Consider the following 17,219-nt stretch of genomic DNA (forward strand, 5'->3'; position numbering starts at 1 on the left):
TTCAATATTTCCCACGTATGGTTAGGTACACTGCCTCTGCTTCCAAGTAGCAGACACATCACGAACCAGTTTTCTGGGCGAATGTTAACTTATGTCTCTCACCCATTCATTCGCTCATTCGTGTGCTTACATACTTTCTGTTAGTCTGTCATTTGCTCATTTTCTCTCACAGACACACGCCGCAGTTTGTTTAAATATTCTTTGTGTACAGTAGAAATTTTGGAAGAAGCAAGTTCTTGGCATCCCCTAAGAGCAAGTTCCATAGCTTTGCGGAGCGCCAACAAAAGGTCAGAAGAAAAGTTAAATGCAAGAGCACAAAGCTAATATTCACCACTTATAAAAAGCACAGAGTATCTAAACAAAGCCATGTCGAATGTAGGGCTGAGTGGTTCAGATGGTTGAGGTACTGGGCTTCTAACCTCAACTGGGCAGGTTCGATTCTTGTTCAGTCCGGAAGTATTTGAAGTGCTCAAATAAGTCAGCCTCGTGTCAGTAGATTTACTGACTGGTGAAAGAACCCCTGAAGGACTAAATTCCGGCACCTCGGAGTCAACGAAGACCGTAAAAGTAGTTAGTGGGACGTAAAGCCCAATAACGATTTGTATTTTACAACAAAACAGCAAAAATTATCACTCAGGCTTGCAGATACATCAGTGATAAAAGGTTCTCGGACATCCTACTCGGGATCTGATAAAAAATATGGGGGACTAGGCCTACCTAGTGAAATCCACTTAAAGAGTGTTCCCATAAATTTTGTGCTCCACTGTAAGCAACAATATTCCTCCTAACAGGGAGAAACACATCCCTTGGAAAAATAAAAATGAACCGGGACGAAGGCGTGGTCAGCAGTTACTTTGACTGTCAATCATTGGCCCAAACTTGATTCTCTTCTTAGCTGCTATTGGCTCTGACGTCAGCAGAGGGGTAGCGCCACATGTCTGCAGGATATCACGGTAGGAGCGTCATGGGCGGTGCTATCCAAGGAAGTGGGGATCGGAGCCTCCGCCAGGGAGGGGATGGTAGCGGACTGAGTGGTGGGAAGAGATATTTTGAAAAGGTTTCAGAGTGTTACTGCAAGAGACCCAGCCACTGGCTAGACGTGCACCATCCACAGTGGACTCCTGATCGTACTCCCGCAAGCACATGTGAGATTTTTGTTTTTGGGGGAAGATTTGAAGGTCATCCCGGTCTTGTATTTTTATATTTTTTTTACTTTTTTTAAGAACACAGTGGCAAGGAATTTTCCTTTTGTTTAAGAGCAGTCGCGCGTGAGTTTATTTCGATTAGTTATTAACAATAGGTTTCCTCTGGTGCCGGCGCGTGTGTGTGCATTGTGAGTTGCAAGACAACGGTGATGTTTTTGATTTACGAGCTTTGAAACTAGTGTTGGCGTGTGGAACGAATCTTTTTTTCCTCTTCTTTGTGGAGAAACTTCTGAAGAATATTTTAAAACTTTTACGGGACAGTTTTATTTTGTGTTTTAGCAAACGCTCGTCATAAAGTATTTATGTTTGACAGTCACATATTATAGAAGTGAATCTTTCAGAACTAGTTCTAGATACAATATCGTCTGCTTGCATTTGGTGTGTACCATGACACTGTATGGTCTGAAGTGATGGTATTAGAGTGTGCTTTATGTAGTTCTTAATGCGTGACTTGACATTCGAAAAAACACTGCCTTGTGTGTAATACGGACTTCTTTAACATGCTGTGAGGTACTCATTGTTTTCAAGTTTAAAAGTTAGCAGTGCTGTCTAAGTGCGTGGTTGTCTCCAATGACTATGAGTTGCCCAGAAGTGGTTTATCAAGCGTATTACCCGTATCTCTACCAGCGACCCAGCACGTCCGCTTCGACGGTCGCCAGGACACCGCCTTTCCCGCCATTTTCACATCAGTATGAACGGGTAAGTTACAACACTTGTACGTTTTAGACCTTATACAAGCAAAAGGCAGTAAGTTAGGTTTAGTTATATCAGTTTTACAGCATCCCATGTGGTTTATGAAATTTTATTTTACTCCACCATGTTCTTAAATTTGATTGGTAGTGTCAAGCTATTTTTTTTTTTTCTCAAAGATTTCGGAAGCACTTTGATTAATAGATGGCGTCTGTTCCAAAAGGCTATCAACATTCCCCCCTTTGCATTCTCTGATATTGTTAATGTTGTTGAACTGCGCACACCTGGTTTCCAAATTTCCATTCCAAACCAACGCCGTTTTCCACTTTCAATCTCGTGCTTAATAGCTCACTGCGTAGAGTAATGTTTTTAAAGTGAACTTGCTGACATGTGACCAACATCCAGTATTTTTCACCATGATAATTTGTAGCTGATCGATAGTGTTCGATAGGTTGGATAATCTGCTTAGAGCTTCTGTCTGCAAGTTCCCATAACATTTGTAACAGCCTATGAATTGAAATTTCTAGATATTCTCTGCTGGCAAAAATAGTAGAATTTTAACTTTGTCATTTTAATACTAGGCCTACTCTTTTTCCAGAGGTTTGTAGCAGTACATCAAAGCGCTTATCTTTTAGAATTCGGAACGCTGGGATTTGGGTAGATAATACGAATTATGCTTCTATTGCTTCCTACTGGTTACTTTACTCTATGACTTGACCTGAGAATGAACCTAGTTCATAACATTCTGTTCATGAAAAAAATATTCAGGAACATTGAAAGGATCAATTATGGTTCTGCGTTATTTGTATATGCGATGTATAAATCTGCGTTCTGTTCTCATAACTGCATGTCCTCGTGTATTTGTAAGATATATCCCGAGGATGAAACTATTTATATCTTATTTCTACCAAATTATAGCATTAAGTACAATACGGGTAGACCTCCAATACGTCCGAGCTGACTGTTTTGATAAAAGGAACGGCATTGCCGTGCGCTCAAAAATCCTTTTGAAGGAGATGTTTCACATCATTCACTTTGTTTTCGTTGTTACTTCATGTGTGCCCGAATAAAAATAAACACAGCAAAGGTGATTTAACGGAAGGTGGGAGATCGTCAAAGCGAACACCCTCTCTATAAACAACTGGAGATCCTACAGTACACAGTCTACATGGTTCCTAAATAATAGACGCTACTAACCGTGATCCACTCTCCTTTTTGTTTTCGGATTGTGTAAGATTAAGACTGCGAGTATTAGATTTGTACTGTATATTCTTGTCGTATACGAAGAAAAGTTTACAGGGCTCCGTATCTGAAGCAACCGATCTCATTTTTGTATTTTTTTAAAAGGATTTCTTCAGCTTATGATGAAAAGCGCTGAATTTTTTCGTGTGTCCTATTTCTTGAGGCTGGGAATTCACAAGAATTTTGTCTTCAATAGGATCATTAGTGTGCGATCTTAAATGCGAATTAACCGGATAGGTAACATTCGTCCTTGTGATCTTTTATTTAATGCTTCTATGTACCGTACGTAATTTTTTTTTTGTGATCAAGAAATTTGGTGCTGTTTCTCCCTCAGTGCCAGTGGTGTCCCGAGGGACAAACTGTAATGATTAACATGGTAATGTCATTTTAAAAGCTTATGGTCCTGCACTGAAATATCATTTTAATGGAACAGGTACAACACTGACAGTAGTCTGCATGGAATCTTTAGAAGATCATAGATAGAACTGCACTATTTCTTTTCGGAGCTTTCTACCCTCCTCGGCCGCAATAGACTTGTCGTTCTCGACAGCTACGGTTGCTGTAAAGTTAGCTTGGAACGTTTAAAGTACTGTAAGTTCGACATTTTCCACAGTTCTTAACATTCAGGCATAATTCGCAGTACTTGTAATTTACGTGGAATACAAACCTCTGGGACATGGCTTCCCATTGCTTGAAATTGTAATAGAGTTAGGGGCAAAAGATCTTCTTAGGTCGACCCCCCGAATAAATAGCATTTAAAAAAGCCATAGAGTTACGATGTTATTATCCAATTCTCACGCATTGCATATCGAATCTGTTTCTGGTAAGTATGTTCTGGTCTTTAAGGATGTATTCCTTATTTAGAATTAAAATGGATTTTAGTCAGTGCATGGCAGTATTTGTCGAAAGATGAGTAATTTTGGACGGATGGATTTAGAAATCTGATAAGGTGTAGAATATTCCTCTTGCTCATAGCTACGGTCTACGGATTATCAGGCGTGTTTTAATTCTTAGTTAACATTATATTTGGACTGAAAGTTTATCTGCAGTGCAAGGCTGCATAATTATGCTTCGGGTCGGTTTAAGAATGCAATTCTTTATTTGACGTTTAGGTGGATTTACATGAACACTATGCTTTGATTCTGCAGTTGGTATGAAAATTGCGTCCCGTTGCGAAGTTATACAATCTGTTCCTTTCTAATTACAGTTTATATGTATTTGTATTAAATCGGCTTTCGTTTCTGAGATATCTGACACTTCCTACATGCACCCAGTTGCCGAAAAGATTATGTTTATCCTACATTTGCCTTTTCAGCTTTATTCAATGATAGTTTTTATTTTGTTTAAGGATAGTCGTCCATTGGAAGTGGATTCCTGCGAAATGCGAGTTCAGACGAATCTGTGCAAAGTCTGTCTGTACGTCCGAAATAGTGCGTAAGCTATGCGTTCTTTCATCTTATATTCGACTGAGTTAATTACTAGATGTCTGAGATAATGGCGTAGGAATGAAGTGATTAAACTGGAAAATAGAGGAAACTGCTACAGCATAGTAATATGTAAGAGACAGTTTTCAAAACTTAGTTTGTGAACAATCCTCAAATGTGAAAACTTGTTTTACGAACATTAAGTCACAAGTATCAAGTGAATATACAAAACGGACATTTCCAGGTTCGTCCCTCGCCATCTCACTCTATACTTTTTCTCTGCACATCGTCGCTCGACCGGTAAAAGGTTGTATTCCACAAAGCTCTTCCTCTCAATTATTCTCCTTACGACTGGTCACGCCTCCCAGCCACGTATGGATATGCAGTCCATCAGAACAAATTTCGTTGTGTTCATTTTTCTATGCCTATGTGTAAAGGAAAATGAACCTTACAGTACCGTACTGTAGGAATGTACGTTTGCATTACGTATTTACGCATTCCTAGTGTACAATGCATGTAAGGTTCATTTTCGTTTAATCATCGACATAGGAAAACGAACACAACGGACATTGTTCTGATGGACTGCGTATCCATATGTGGCTGGGAGGCGTGACCAGTCTTAAGGAGAATAATGGATAGGAAGAGTATTGTGGGATACAACCTTTTACCATTCTAGCGACGACATAATTACTATAGAATCTCGCTGGCTATATCAGTGCTTTATTTTGTACCTTTTCAGCATCCGTGGCAAAACGTAAAAAAAATCAAACCCATCTGGATATCTCGCAGTTCGCAGGTATTCGTGTGATAACCGAAGAACAATATCGGTGCTAATGGACACATAGTTTGAATCGTATTCGTACGAATTCCTCGTCGCATCTTTTCACAAGTTTCCCGCTTCCACTCTACGAGTGCCCTAACATCCGTTTTAAATGCAAACAGTTGGGATCCTGTTCTATAGGAATTGTTTTGTTGTATCCGAAGTGTTCGGCTCTAGGAGGTGATACATTTAACCTTAAATGCCACCAACCTCAGTCGTGATCGCAGCTCCTATATGGGGAACTCACCGACGTGTGCCGATCAGGTCCGTCAACTTAATTAACTTAATGTTATTGGTTTTACGTCCCACTAACGGCTGAATGGTGTACGGAGACACTTTGCCCTCCATTTCTCCTACATGCTGGGCATCTTCAAATATCACCAGACTGAGCCAGAATCGAACCTACCGCCGTGGGTTCAGAGAGCCATCGCTTTTAACATCCGAATCGCTCATACCGGTGTTTTCTCAATTCAAAATGTGTTGCCGAAGTCATAGTTTTAATTTAAAGTTCTTAAAAACTAGGTACTGGGTAGACATTCTCAAACACTAGAAATCCTACCGATCGTTTAACGTGGTTAAAGGAAAACCAATGTTTGTCGGTTTGTCAGTTTTTCATAAACATAATTTATCATAAGTGGGCGTGCTCTTCTTAGCCAAATAGAAAGTTATTTTTGATATTCAATTCGTTTGGGTGGATGGTGTTTATATTGTAGTCTATTGTCCAACTAAAATGAAAGCACATTTAAGATTACGTAACTTTGAAAAATAAAGCATTCTTGTTTTTTGGTACCTGCTGGAAACTCGTAAAATACTTAAGTTACTACGTAAGATTTAGTTATTTAAAACTCAAGAAAGGCTACAACATGAAATTGTGTTTCAGAATAATTTTATTGGAAACTACAGTAGTACGACTCTAAATACGTAGTGTGACGTAGCCTATTACTTGAGCTTGGGAACATATCAGTTTTCTATTATTGAGGAGTATCCGGGTGTCTTCATATCTGTGTCCAAGTATCTGTCCCTTCGTGCTAAACCTGCATCAGTTTGCCGCAGCGGATGGGGGCGCTTATACGGACGGCGCTGCTTGACGGCCGGTCGCAACAACATCATCCCTTTATCTGATGGAGTTTCCTCTCAATAGTTTCGTCAATGCTTTTTCTTGGTTGTTTTTTACATGTACTTGATTATTCTTTTCATTCCAAATTACAGAGAATTCCGAGCCATATATTTTGTTTTAACATGATGAGTCACACAATCCTGAATATGAGCTACACATTAATGTACGGGTTAGAAATAGCCGCCATATAGTTCTCACATTGGTCTGGATCCTTGGTGACTAATCAGGGTAGTGGCCTTCGATTCAAAGGATCCTGGGTTCGATTGCCTGCCGGGTCGAGGACTTTAACTGCGTCTGGTTAATTCCTTTAGCTCGGGGGTTGTGATTTGTGATTCAATACACATCTTACTGTAATTTACATATTAAACTAGAAACCACGACAGAATAGTGAATGTATGTACACAGGGTTGGCGTCAGGCAAGGCTGTACACAGTGGGGAGGTTCACACCCCCTCCGAATTAACAGTGAACTTGACAAAGTTAAACAGCATATACGTGTTTTGAAATGGCCTACAATAAATCAGATAATTTACATTACAAAAACAAACATTTGCAAAATAAACAATGTAATTTAACCTGTAATATCTGTGCCATATTTCAATGTTTCTCTATGAATATAGTTAACAAATTTACTGAAATCATAAATAGAAATTATAATTTTGATGAGATATACAGATTGTTTGTTTTTATGGTCTTTATACATTTTCACCATAAAAATAAATTTGAATCAACGTTAGAAATATTTTCATGTTATCGAGCCGCTGGGGGGATTTAAAAATGACTACAATTTCGAAATATTTTAATACTTATTTTTATATTTGTTCGCGGCGTCGACCTATGAAGATCTTTTGCTACTACTTTCACCATTTGAGAGGAACTTGCGTGTAAGTGGAATTGCGGAAGTGTAGAGTGTTGAATGAGAGGCAAGGAACGTTAAGGACGACACAAACACCCAGTCCCCACGCCAGGGATATTAATCAATTACAATTAAAAAACCCTGACCCGGCCGGGAATCAAACCCGGGGCCGCCGGGTGACAGAAAGACGCGTTGCCCCCTACACCGCGGGGTCGGACATTTTTATACTTTCATGGAAACATGTTCTTACCTCCACTTTAAACAAATTACAGAAATCTTTGTGTCGCTCTGCACGCGCGTGTTAAAACGTGTTCTGCCCACCAGACCGCTATGAATTTACTGTACCTTTCTACTTCACCCGTTGAGTCGTAAAATGTACTGCTCAAAAACTATTTTAAACTTTTCTTTCTGTAAAAATCTATTTGAAAGTAAGAAAATATTTGTTACTAAAGGTGTTGTTTTGGGAAGCCTTCCCCCCCTGCCGCGCACACATATAAAAATCCTAAAGGTAAGGTATCCGGCCATAAATCTGAGCTAAATTCATACGAAGTGCCTACCCCAGATGATACAGAAAAGGTCAGATACGAGGAGAAATATTTCACACACAAGTAGCCTTCCGAAACACTTCCATGTAGGTGTAAGTGCCGGTTAGTACTGAGGTTTCCATTATGGGCTGGTCTTCCGTTCATATTGTTTACATAGTTTCATATTACAGTATTTTATTCATTATAAACGCTCTCCCACTATGAGCCAGCTTCAAGAGACAATGGCTTGAGAAAATGATATAAGTTTGTAAAAAGTTCAACACGCTTGTCTTACCTTTCATGACACTGATTCTCATTCCCCTTTCTTCCACCTTTTCATTTCTTCCATAAAGCTGTTCCTAGACTCCTCTTACATCCGTGTCTCGAATTAGCAAACAATATTGTGTTCGTTGTTATGCCTTCATTTAGGCGCCTTCCCCTAAACTACCATTTCATCTAGAGTGAATAAAGTTATTTACAGCCTATACTCTAGTATATTCTACACTACATTCTATACTCTACTATATTATTTTGTAGCTACTTCTTCACTGATGTCTACAGCATTGCATTGGTTGGTATGGGTTAGTAAGTCATATCCTTAACTATCGCGCCGGTTGGAAGGTCGGCGTTATTTCATGATTCGCTACTTTTCTTTAGTAACCGCTCGGTTTTACATTCACATGTGTTTACGTCTCTCTGATGTACGTTTGAGTGTGTTTTTTAAATATCTATATCTGACTCTGAAGTTCAGTCATACAAGATTTACAACCTGATACTTGGACTACTGTGCTGTGCAATATTGTTATATTTGTGATAATATTTCTGGGCATTGTGTGATCTAACATTAATACGTAACAGGGTAGTGTCTTACAGACGGAAAAGCCGGTGGAGAGTCAAGATCGTGTGTAGTTCAAGAACATGCGGAGCAAGGCCATACCGTCCTTAATTACTTCATATTTTGAATCGTGCTGAAATGTTATGGAAGGCGATTACAATCACCTTCTAGCTATATGTCATTACATTTTATAACTGTTTACATTGTTGTTATTTGGGTCATCAGTCCGTTGACTGGGTTGCTGCGTAACTTTTGCATCTTCCATCTATTCTAATCTGTTTTTCATATTCATGTCTTGGCCTTCTCCTACCATTTTTGAGGAAGGTATAGGGGTTATTCGAAGGATCAACCAACTTATTCTGATCGACTTTCACCAATTCCTTCTCCTTTCATCAACTTGATGTTGTATCTCTTCATTTGTGATTTGATCTACTCATCTCACATTCAACATTATCAGTAACAGCACTTTTCAAAGGATTTAATCCCTGCTCAGTCGGTTGGTATTTGGTGCTCTATTACGCCAGCCTTGTGTCAGTAGATTTACCGGCACGTAAAATATCTCCAATAGAACAACATTCCCGGCACCTGGGAGTCTGCAAATACCAGTAGATCTTATTGTGACATAATTCCAATAATAATATTATTGCATTTTAAAGGTTTCTATTATCTTCCTTCTGCACGGGCTATCGTTCATATTGCGTTTCCATACAGTGTCACATTCCATACAAACATCTTCGTAATATGCGTATTCTTCATGTGGAAAAACAAACTGTACCTATGAAATTACAAACATACTCTGAACATCAAGCAGTAAGTTACTAAATGCCGCCAGGAGCCTGCTACTTCAATGAAAATGCGTAAGACGTGATGGTGCACATTTTAAATACAAACATCTTCGTAATATGCGTATTCTTCATGTGGCAAAACAAACTGTACCTATGAAATTACAAACATACTCTGAACATCAAGCAGTAAGTTACTAAATGCCGCCAGGAGCCTGCTACTTCAATGAAAATGCGTAAGACGTGACGGTGCACATTTTAAATGCATGCTCTGCCGACGCAGATAGACACGCGTTGCCGTCGTCAAACTTGCCTATATGGCATGATAGAACTACAGCCCACAATGCGAGGGGGGAGGGTACTTAGGCTTCTTAGGAAATCGCTTATTTTCCCGCACCCTCCGTTCCCACTCTCAGATCTCCCGCCCGTAGATGCCTACATATGGGCTATGCTGAAAGGATTCGTTTTCTGGTCAGATGATCCACTTAGGAATGTTGCCGAATTATGAGGGAAGATACAGTATATTTTGTGTCCTTGCAGCAACCTGTATTTATCAACATGTTCGGCAACTAGTGGAGCGTCATGAACAATGCGTAAGACATGACGGTGCACATTTTAAATGCATGCTCTGACGACGCAGATAGACACGCGTTGCCGTCGTCAACCTTGCATGTTATAGTTGCGTATCTTGATGTAAGATATATTTGAACGGAGCTTATTTTTCTTAGGCGTACCTTTCTTCCTAGAGCTTGCCTACCGTCTATGCCATCCTTTCTTTTGCAGTCATTCATTATTCAACAATCAATACTCTCTTTTACTTCTAGACTTTTATTTTCACGTCTGATATTTCCCTTATTACTTGACTGCACTCGGCTGGATTCCATTCAGTTTGTTTTTCGTCTTGCACTCCAGTATCATACAGTACTTTTCTCTGCAGCCTAAAACGATTATCATCCATTGTATTAATATTATAAAGCATGGGTTTTAGTATATTAGGTTAAATTTGCGGGCTAAGTAGCTCAGATCGTACAACGCTGGCTTTTGCGCTCAATTTGGCTCAAACCAAAGTACAAACAAGTCAAATTACTACTCAATAGATTTGCGGGCACAGAAGGGCATTCCTGCGGGACAAAATACCGACATTTCGCTGTCTCAAAAATCTGTAAAAATAGTTGCTGGGACGTAAAACCAATAATGAAATTATTATTACATTCGTTGGTAGAATTCACATACAATCTTGAATGGTTAATGGACATTCACAGCAAATTCTTCACGGCTCGAGTCTCGTCGGACATTTATGTTCGCACGAAAGTGTAGGTTATAATACCTTTGTAACGCTGGTGCTCTCCAAGATTCAGCCTAAAATGTTTCCTGTATTTCTGACCACGTTCTAGTAGTGGGACAGTGTCTTGTTTGGACTCCTTAGTTTCTAACACATTCTTATTACTTTTGCCTTTATAGACGCCGATCTCAGTGGCGCAGTTAATTAATCGTTGCCCTGTTCCCAAAATCTCAGTTGAGGGAGATGGCATTTGAGTGTGCTTAGATGCAAACACTGGAAGTCGTCAGCTCCCGGCGTATTGCGGAACAGCTGAACATTATCCCGATATACAGTACCGGTGTCTGCAGCAATTGAACGAACGTTAAACAAATTATTACAACATTATTGTAGACTGTTGTGTCATTTAGCTTTCAGTCTGCAAGTCCTTATGAATTAACTAAGTGCCTCTAAAATCCTCTTTCCTGCTACAGTAGCTATGTAGCCTCGTTTAGTTTTATACCTATGGGCATTAAAGCTGTCGCTTTAGTCGCTCTATGCTTATTTTCCTAGGTAAACTCTCCTCCTCCATTCATCTTACGATGTTGTTTATTTGTTTATATTTTACTTGTACGGACACAGAGGGTTCTACACGGATACGAGGCACTGAACACTATTCGGTGTTCCTACCCTCAAAAGGAAGAACAGTTAGCAGACCAATGCATGTGTGATTATAAATAACACCTCCCTCAAGTTCGGATTCCATGTACACTGGCGGTCCCCTTTTTAAGAACACGATATTAACAATTACGTTTAATTGATAGCTTGCTTTTTTAAATAACTAGCAACAAGGCCATCATATCATTTCTACATGTATTATCATTAACTTGAAATCAGCGCGGTGCATATTGGAAAGATAATTCATACTTCACAAAAGCCTTCCATTTCTAGGTTTCTTTAATTTGAAGACAGTGGCTATGACTTGTGATGTCATGACATCCCAGTGCTGTCGTCCAGTTTTCCACTAAAATGCGATAGCCTACATCCTGTCGCTCCTTTTATATCGGAAGTTTTCACCTTCACTTCACTGTAGTAGCTTTGCTTTGTGATTTGATCCAGACCACTACTACTCGAAGGTATACAATTCTTCTGTGGCCCTATATACAATTCCTTTTCTAGTCCTCTCGCTTTCCTCAGATGAAAGTGTAGCTCCAAGTAATACTTTTATCGTCATTCCTTTGCACTGTTTTTCCTTTTATTGCATATCTGTTTAAACGAGCAACTGTCATCACTTGGTGTCATAAACGTCAGTAAAATTTGAACTGAAGGCACGTGCTGGTATTTATGCACGTTAGTAAGTTCCAAGTAAGATTATACTTGCCTTCTTTCGATAACGAGTTCATGTGTTTATAAGTTCACGAACGTATTCCTAGGATCAGCATTAACATGCAGTTCTGAGGTTGATCGTCTTTAATGTATTGATCACTTCTGTTCCTTTCTTTAAAAGAAAATCTTCACTTTCTAAAATACTATGCAGTCATATGTTACCTGGTAATATCCCCTCGATTACTATAGATTTTCAATCAATGATCTGTATTTGGGCTGTCGCCCAGGTGGCGGATTCCCAATCAAATGTCTACTTAACTTTTCCTTAAGCATTTTCAAAGAACTTGCAAATTTATCGAACATTTCCCTTTTAAGACCCGTCCAGTTGTCGGGATGTTGTCCCATTGGAGTTCTTTAATACTTTAATGCAGAACTGTAACGTTTAAAAACCCTTTTCTGCTGCAGTAGACTACACAGTTCAGACACATTATTTTGAGGAGGATAATGGCTAACTGTGAGCCTCCGTGGCTCAGGCGACAGCGCGCCGGCCTCTCACCACTGGGTTCCGTGGTTCAAATCCCGGTCACTCCATGTGAGATTTGTGCTGGACAAAGCGGAGGCGCGACAGGTTTTTCTCCGCGTACTTCGGTTTTCCCTGTCATCTTTCATTCCAGCAACACTCTCCAGTATCATTTCACTTCATCTATCAGTCATTAATCATTGCCCCAGAGAAGTGTGACAGGCTTCGGCAGCGGGCACAATTCCTATCCTCGCCGCTAGATGGGGGCTTCATTCGTTTCATTCCTGACCCGGTCAAATGACTGGAAACAGGCTGTGGATTTTCATAATGGCTTACTGAATTCTAAATTCGTTAGCCGCTTAGGCTAGCTATGATAACATTATGTATGCTGTGCATCAGGCAAGAAAGATACTTTTAAAGGTACTGAATAGTTTGCTGTCTAGAGAGGGTTTTGCAAGGCTGAGTAGCTCAGACGGTTGAGGCGCTGGCCTTCTGACCCCAAACTGGCAGGTTGGCTCAGTCCAGTGGAATAAGGTCCAGATTGTGGGCTCAAATATTTGCCTGGTACACCACGCATGGCAAGCGGGGTTTATCAGGAAAATGTTCCCACATATGCTATGCTTCTCTTCGGATCGACATAAGTAGAGGCATAATATTTTCGCATAGACGATAAACGCGACAACAAATATTTTGAAGCAATTTTGGAATATCTTAACGAATCATGTTATTCTGGTTACGAAATTAGTGATTTTCTTTTGCGAATTACAGCGAAGTATAGCGATAAGGTCAGTTAAAAGCGAAATTTACTTATTTTGCGATACATGCGAAAATGCAGCGAAATTCATGGAAAATAACGATCTTAAAATTGTATTCCAATATCACGTGTGTGAAGGGAAACAGAGGGCAGAATAAGGATTTCTCATTTCAACAGAAGTACCTATCTCTTCTATAATAGCGTGAAAGGTTAATTTGTTATGTAACCTTGATTAGGGCTATGTTATAGTTCGACATAAGGAATATGAATGATTATCGATATTGCTTCTCTTTACTTATCTACCTTTCACATAAACAATTCACAAATTTCACGAATTAAACTTTTTATGAATAACTTTCGAAAAAGATTACAACGATGGGGTCACTCCTATTTCGCGAAAAAAATGTTTCCTTTCCGCGAAATCGAACATAATGCGAAAAAATCATGCCTCTAGACATAGGCCTATCAAGAGAGCAAGTAGGCCTAGACCTGCGCGTCGTGATGAGGATGAAATGATGATCAAGACGACACATACCCCAGTCCTCGTGCCAGCGAAATTAACCAATGATGGTTAAAATACCTGACTCTGCCGGGAATCGAACCCGGGATCCCTGTGACCAAACGCCAGCACGCTAACCATTTATTCATGGAGAAAGTTGAGGGAAATGACAAATCAAGGATTTTATAGTGTCAGAAAGCATCGACCACGGCTCATAGCGTAACGTCTTTAGTTCATATCTTACTGTGATTGATAGAAAGCAGATATTAGTGGCGTTAGTATGTTGAACTGATGAGCATATTAATATATAGAAATTAGCATATTTTGTATGAAGTTGGTTGCTATTTGTTTAACGTCGCACCGACACAGACAGGTCTTATGGCAACGATGAGACAGGACTCTAAAAGAAGCGACCATGGCCTCAATTAAGAAACAGCCAAAATTTGCATAGTGTAAAAATAGGAAACCACGGAGAAACACCTTCAGGTCTGCCGACAGTCGGATTCAAACCCATGGTTTCCCGGATGCTGCAAGCTCACAGCTACCTGACGCAGACCGCGTGACCAACTTGCTCGGTATTGTGTATTAGGTAATTGTTCTAGGCATAACTTTTTACTGTCTCAGCTGTAGTAATATGTAGCTGGGTTGTACTGAACTTAAACTTCAGGCATCATTTGTCAGAATCTCTTTGTGGCAACTGAAGTAGGGGAAGGGGGGGCAAGATGGGGACGCTAAGGAAAAAGTAGTTCAGGTGCGTTATACCTGTTGATAATATGTTCATAAATAGTTCCATTTTGTTGCGTCGCTATCTGTTTCTCATAGTGCACTAAAATAGTTTTTGAAAAGTTAAACACAAAAACTCCACACACAAAAATTCGTGCATACTACCAATGCCCCGTCTTGCCCCACATATGGGGCAAGACGGGGTGGAGGTTTCTTTGTCTCCATGGTGCTGCCACTGGCCTGGAAACTTGCATTTTTAGTAAAAATTATACTAAAATTTGAATCTATTCCCATAACCTTGAATTAATAATATCAACGTAAAGTATTACACCATAATAAACCATCATAAGGCTCGTAGATGGCATAATGAGCAAGAATACAATTTAAATTCATTTTTATGGTAAAAATGTATGGATTTATAAATGACCGATTTTTTCGTGTGACTTCCTGAGAGGCCGTGTGCAGGTCTTTAAAGTCGACTCCCGTGGGCGACCTGCGCGTCGGGATGAGAGATGGAATGGATGAAGGTGAATGAAACTGGGTAAGGGTGTCGAAGGAAGTGGCCGTGGACTGTCAGAAGGTACCGTCCCAGCACTTGACTGGTGTTGCAAATGGGAAACCACGGAAAACCATTTCAAGGACGGCCGACGGTGAGGCTCGAACCCACGCGTCTACCGAGTCAGCAGAGAGCTTGGTCCCATGACCTATCGCTGCGCTTTAGCCAGCGTAGCCACTGCAGTCGATAATGACTGATTGAGAAATCCACTACCCTTTGCACTCAGTATTTGGTCCCTTGGCCTATACCAGGTGGCATAATTTATAAAAATGAAATATGACAAGAAATTATATAAGTACCTATAGGGGAAATACTATTTATCCTAAAGGGCAAGATTGGGACTGGGGCAAGATGGGGACTGGGGCAAGACGGGGACGTCCCCATCTTGCCCCAAATGTTATACTGAGATTAACGGAATAAAAATATCTTAATTTATTTATGAATCACCTCCACAAGCTCAATATATATACATTAAGGTACAGTCTAATGGATAGTGTTCAAGAACAAATGTATTGCAATTCCAGCTTACCTCATCAAAGTCCAAAGGATACATATGTATAAGATCACAGGGGTGAGAAACAGTAAAAAGGCCACTCCAAGCATCCAGACAGCTCACATTGACTAGAAGTCGTACAAACTGTGTAACCTTCATCTGCCCTTCAAGCTATTTCCATTTTCAGGGCAGTGGCAGCACCATGGAGACAAGGAAACCCCTACCCCGTCTTGCCCCGTGTCCCCATCTTGCCCCCCCTTCCCCTACATGACAGTTTTGGCACACGGATGTGTGGGTCACCTACTGCCGTATACTTTGAGTATGAATCGTAGTCCGTTGGCCTACTAAAGCGCAATTACAGGGGCGTGATAATAATACTGTAACTAATGATAATAAAATGGCGAATGGCCTCCGGAGAGGCCTGGTGCAAGTCTTTTTCGAGTAGACGGCCATAGCCGACCTGAGTGTCTATGAGAATGGGACCTTACCTAAGATGATTTCTAATTATGAAGACGACAGGCGAGTTAACTACATAAGGTTAAAATCCCCGACCCGGCAGATAATCGAACTCGGGACCCTCTGGACCAAAGGCCAGAATGCTATCCATTTAGCCATGGAGCCGGACATGCTTTATCTAAACGCGTCGTTTTGTATGTTTCCAATGACTTCCTACGAACTGAATTATGTGTTGCACATTAGCGCACGGAATAGAGTTTAATGTTACTGTAGTTATTACGAGCTGGAATATTAACACCACTACTACTACATTAAAATGTTTTCATCCCCCCCCCCCCCACTGAAGGGGGAGGCGGGCCTCTTAGACGGTGACGTCGTCTCTTAGCCCGGGAGATTTTTTACGGTGAAGCAGATGCTCGGAGAAGGTGAGGGGGTTGGCGGCCGTTGTCTATACTAGGAACTGTCCCGGCATTCGCCTTAGTGCACGAGAATGTAAAGCTACAGAAAACCACTCTCAGGACAGCCGACGGTTGGGGCCAGCCGGGAGATCCAGCCCTGTCCCGTCTCCCGAAGGCAGAGGCGTAGAGCCACGGTAGAGCTGCGACTATCCCTCCTCTGCTCGGTTGGCCGGTCGGAGTGCAGAGCTCTTGGACCACGGACCTGCAGTATTATCATACAACCATAATCTCGTGTTTAGGAACTGATTGTTAATCATAAACGAGTTCTATTGTGATTATTTGTTCCAGGGTCACGGGGAATTACATTCAGTGCTATTCTGGAATTTAAGAGCTCGGAGCCCTGCACTTTTACAATTTTAACCTAATCCATAGTTTAACGCGCTTGGCAACGACGCTGAGTGATAAGCTAGCATTAATGCCCGGTAATGGGAGTCAAATAGTGCCTCAGGGTTGTTCGTTTTGTATCTTATTGACGCATTGCAAGTCCGTTTTGTTCTCTTCCAATGGTTCATTTTCCTGCCTCGTATTTAAAAGTCGGACGGACCTTCATCTTTTAGATCCATTATTTTAAGCGAATCTTACTCGCGTTTGTTTTCGTCCTTTGCTCAGTCTGTAATGAACAAGTTATCATTCTATGCTTCCAGTTTGATTTCTGTGCCAGCCTTTCTATTGTTTATTTTCT

General features: G+C 40.6%; 1 protein-coding gene across 2 annotated transcripts in view; it reads left to right on the forward strand.

The window, feature by feature from the left end:
• Positions 1-1,732: 1,732 nt before the first annotated feature.
• The window catches only part of vg (vestigial), a 372,182-nt gene continuing 356,695 nt past the window's right edge, over positions 1,733-17,219 (forward strand). For both annotated transcript variants that reach the window (XM_067135677.2, XM_067135676.2), the window contains exon 1: positions 1,733-1,904. In XM_067135677.2, the coding sequence (XP_066991778.1) occupies positions 1,776-1,904 (129 nt within the window). In that variant the 5' untranslated portion in view covers positions 1,733-1,775. The remainder of the gene's footprint in view (positions 1,905-17,219) is intronic.

The sequence above is a fragment of the Anabrus simplex genome, chromosome 1 (assembly GCF_040414725.1).
Source record: "Anabrus simplex isolate iqAnaSimp1 chromosome 1, ASM4041472v1, whole genome shotgun sequence".
Taxonomy (NCBI): domain Eukaryota; kingdom Metazoa; phylum Arthropoda; class Insecta; order Orthoptera; family Tettigoniidae; genus Anabrus; species Anabrus simplex.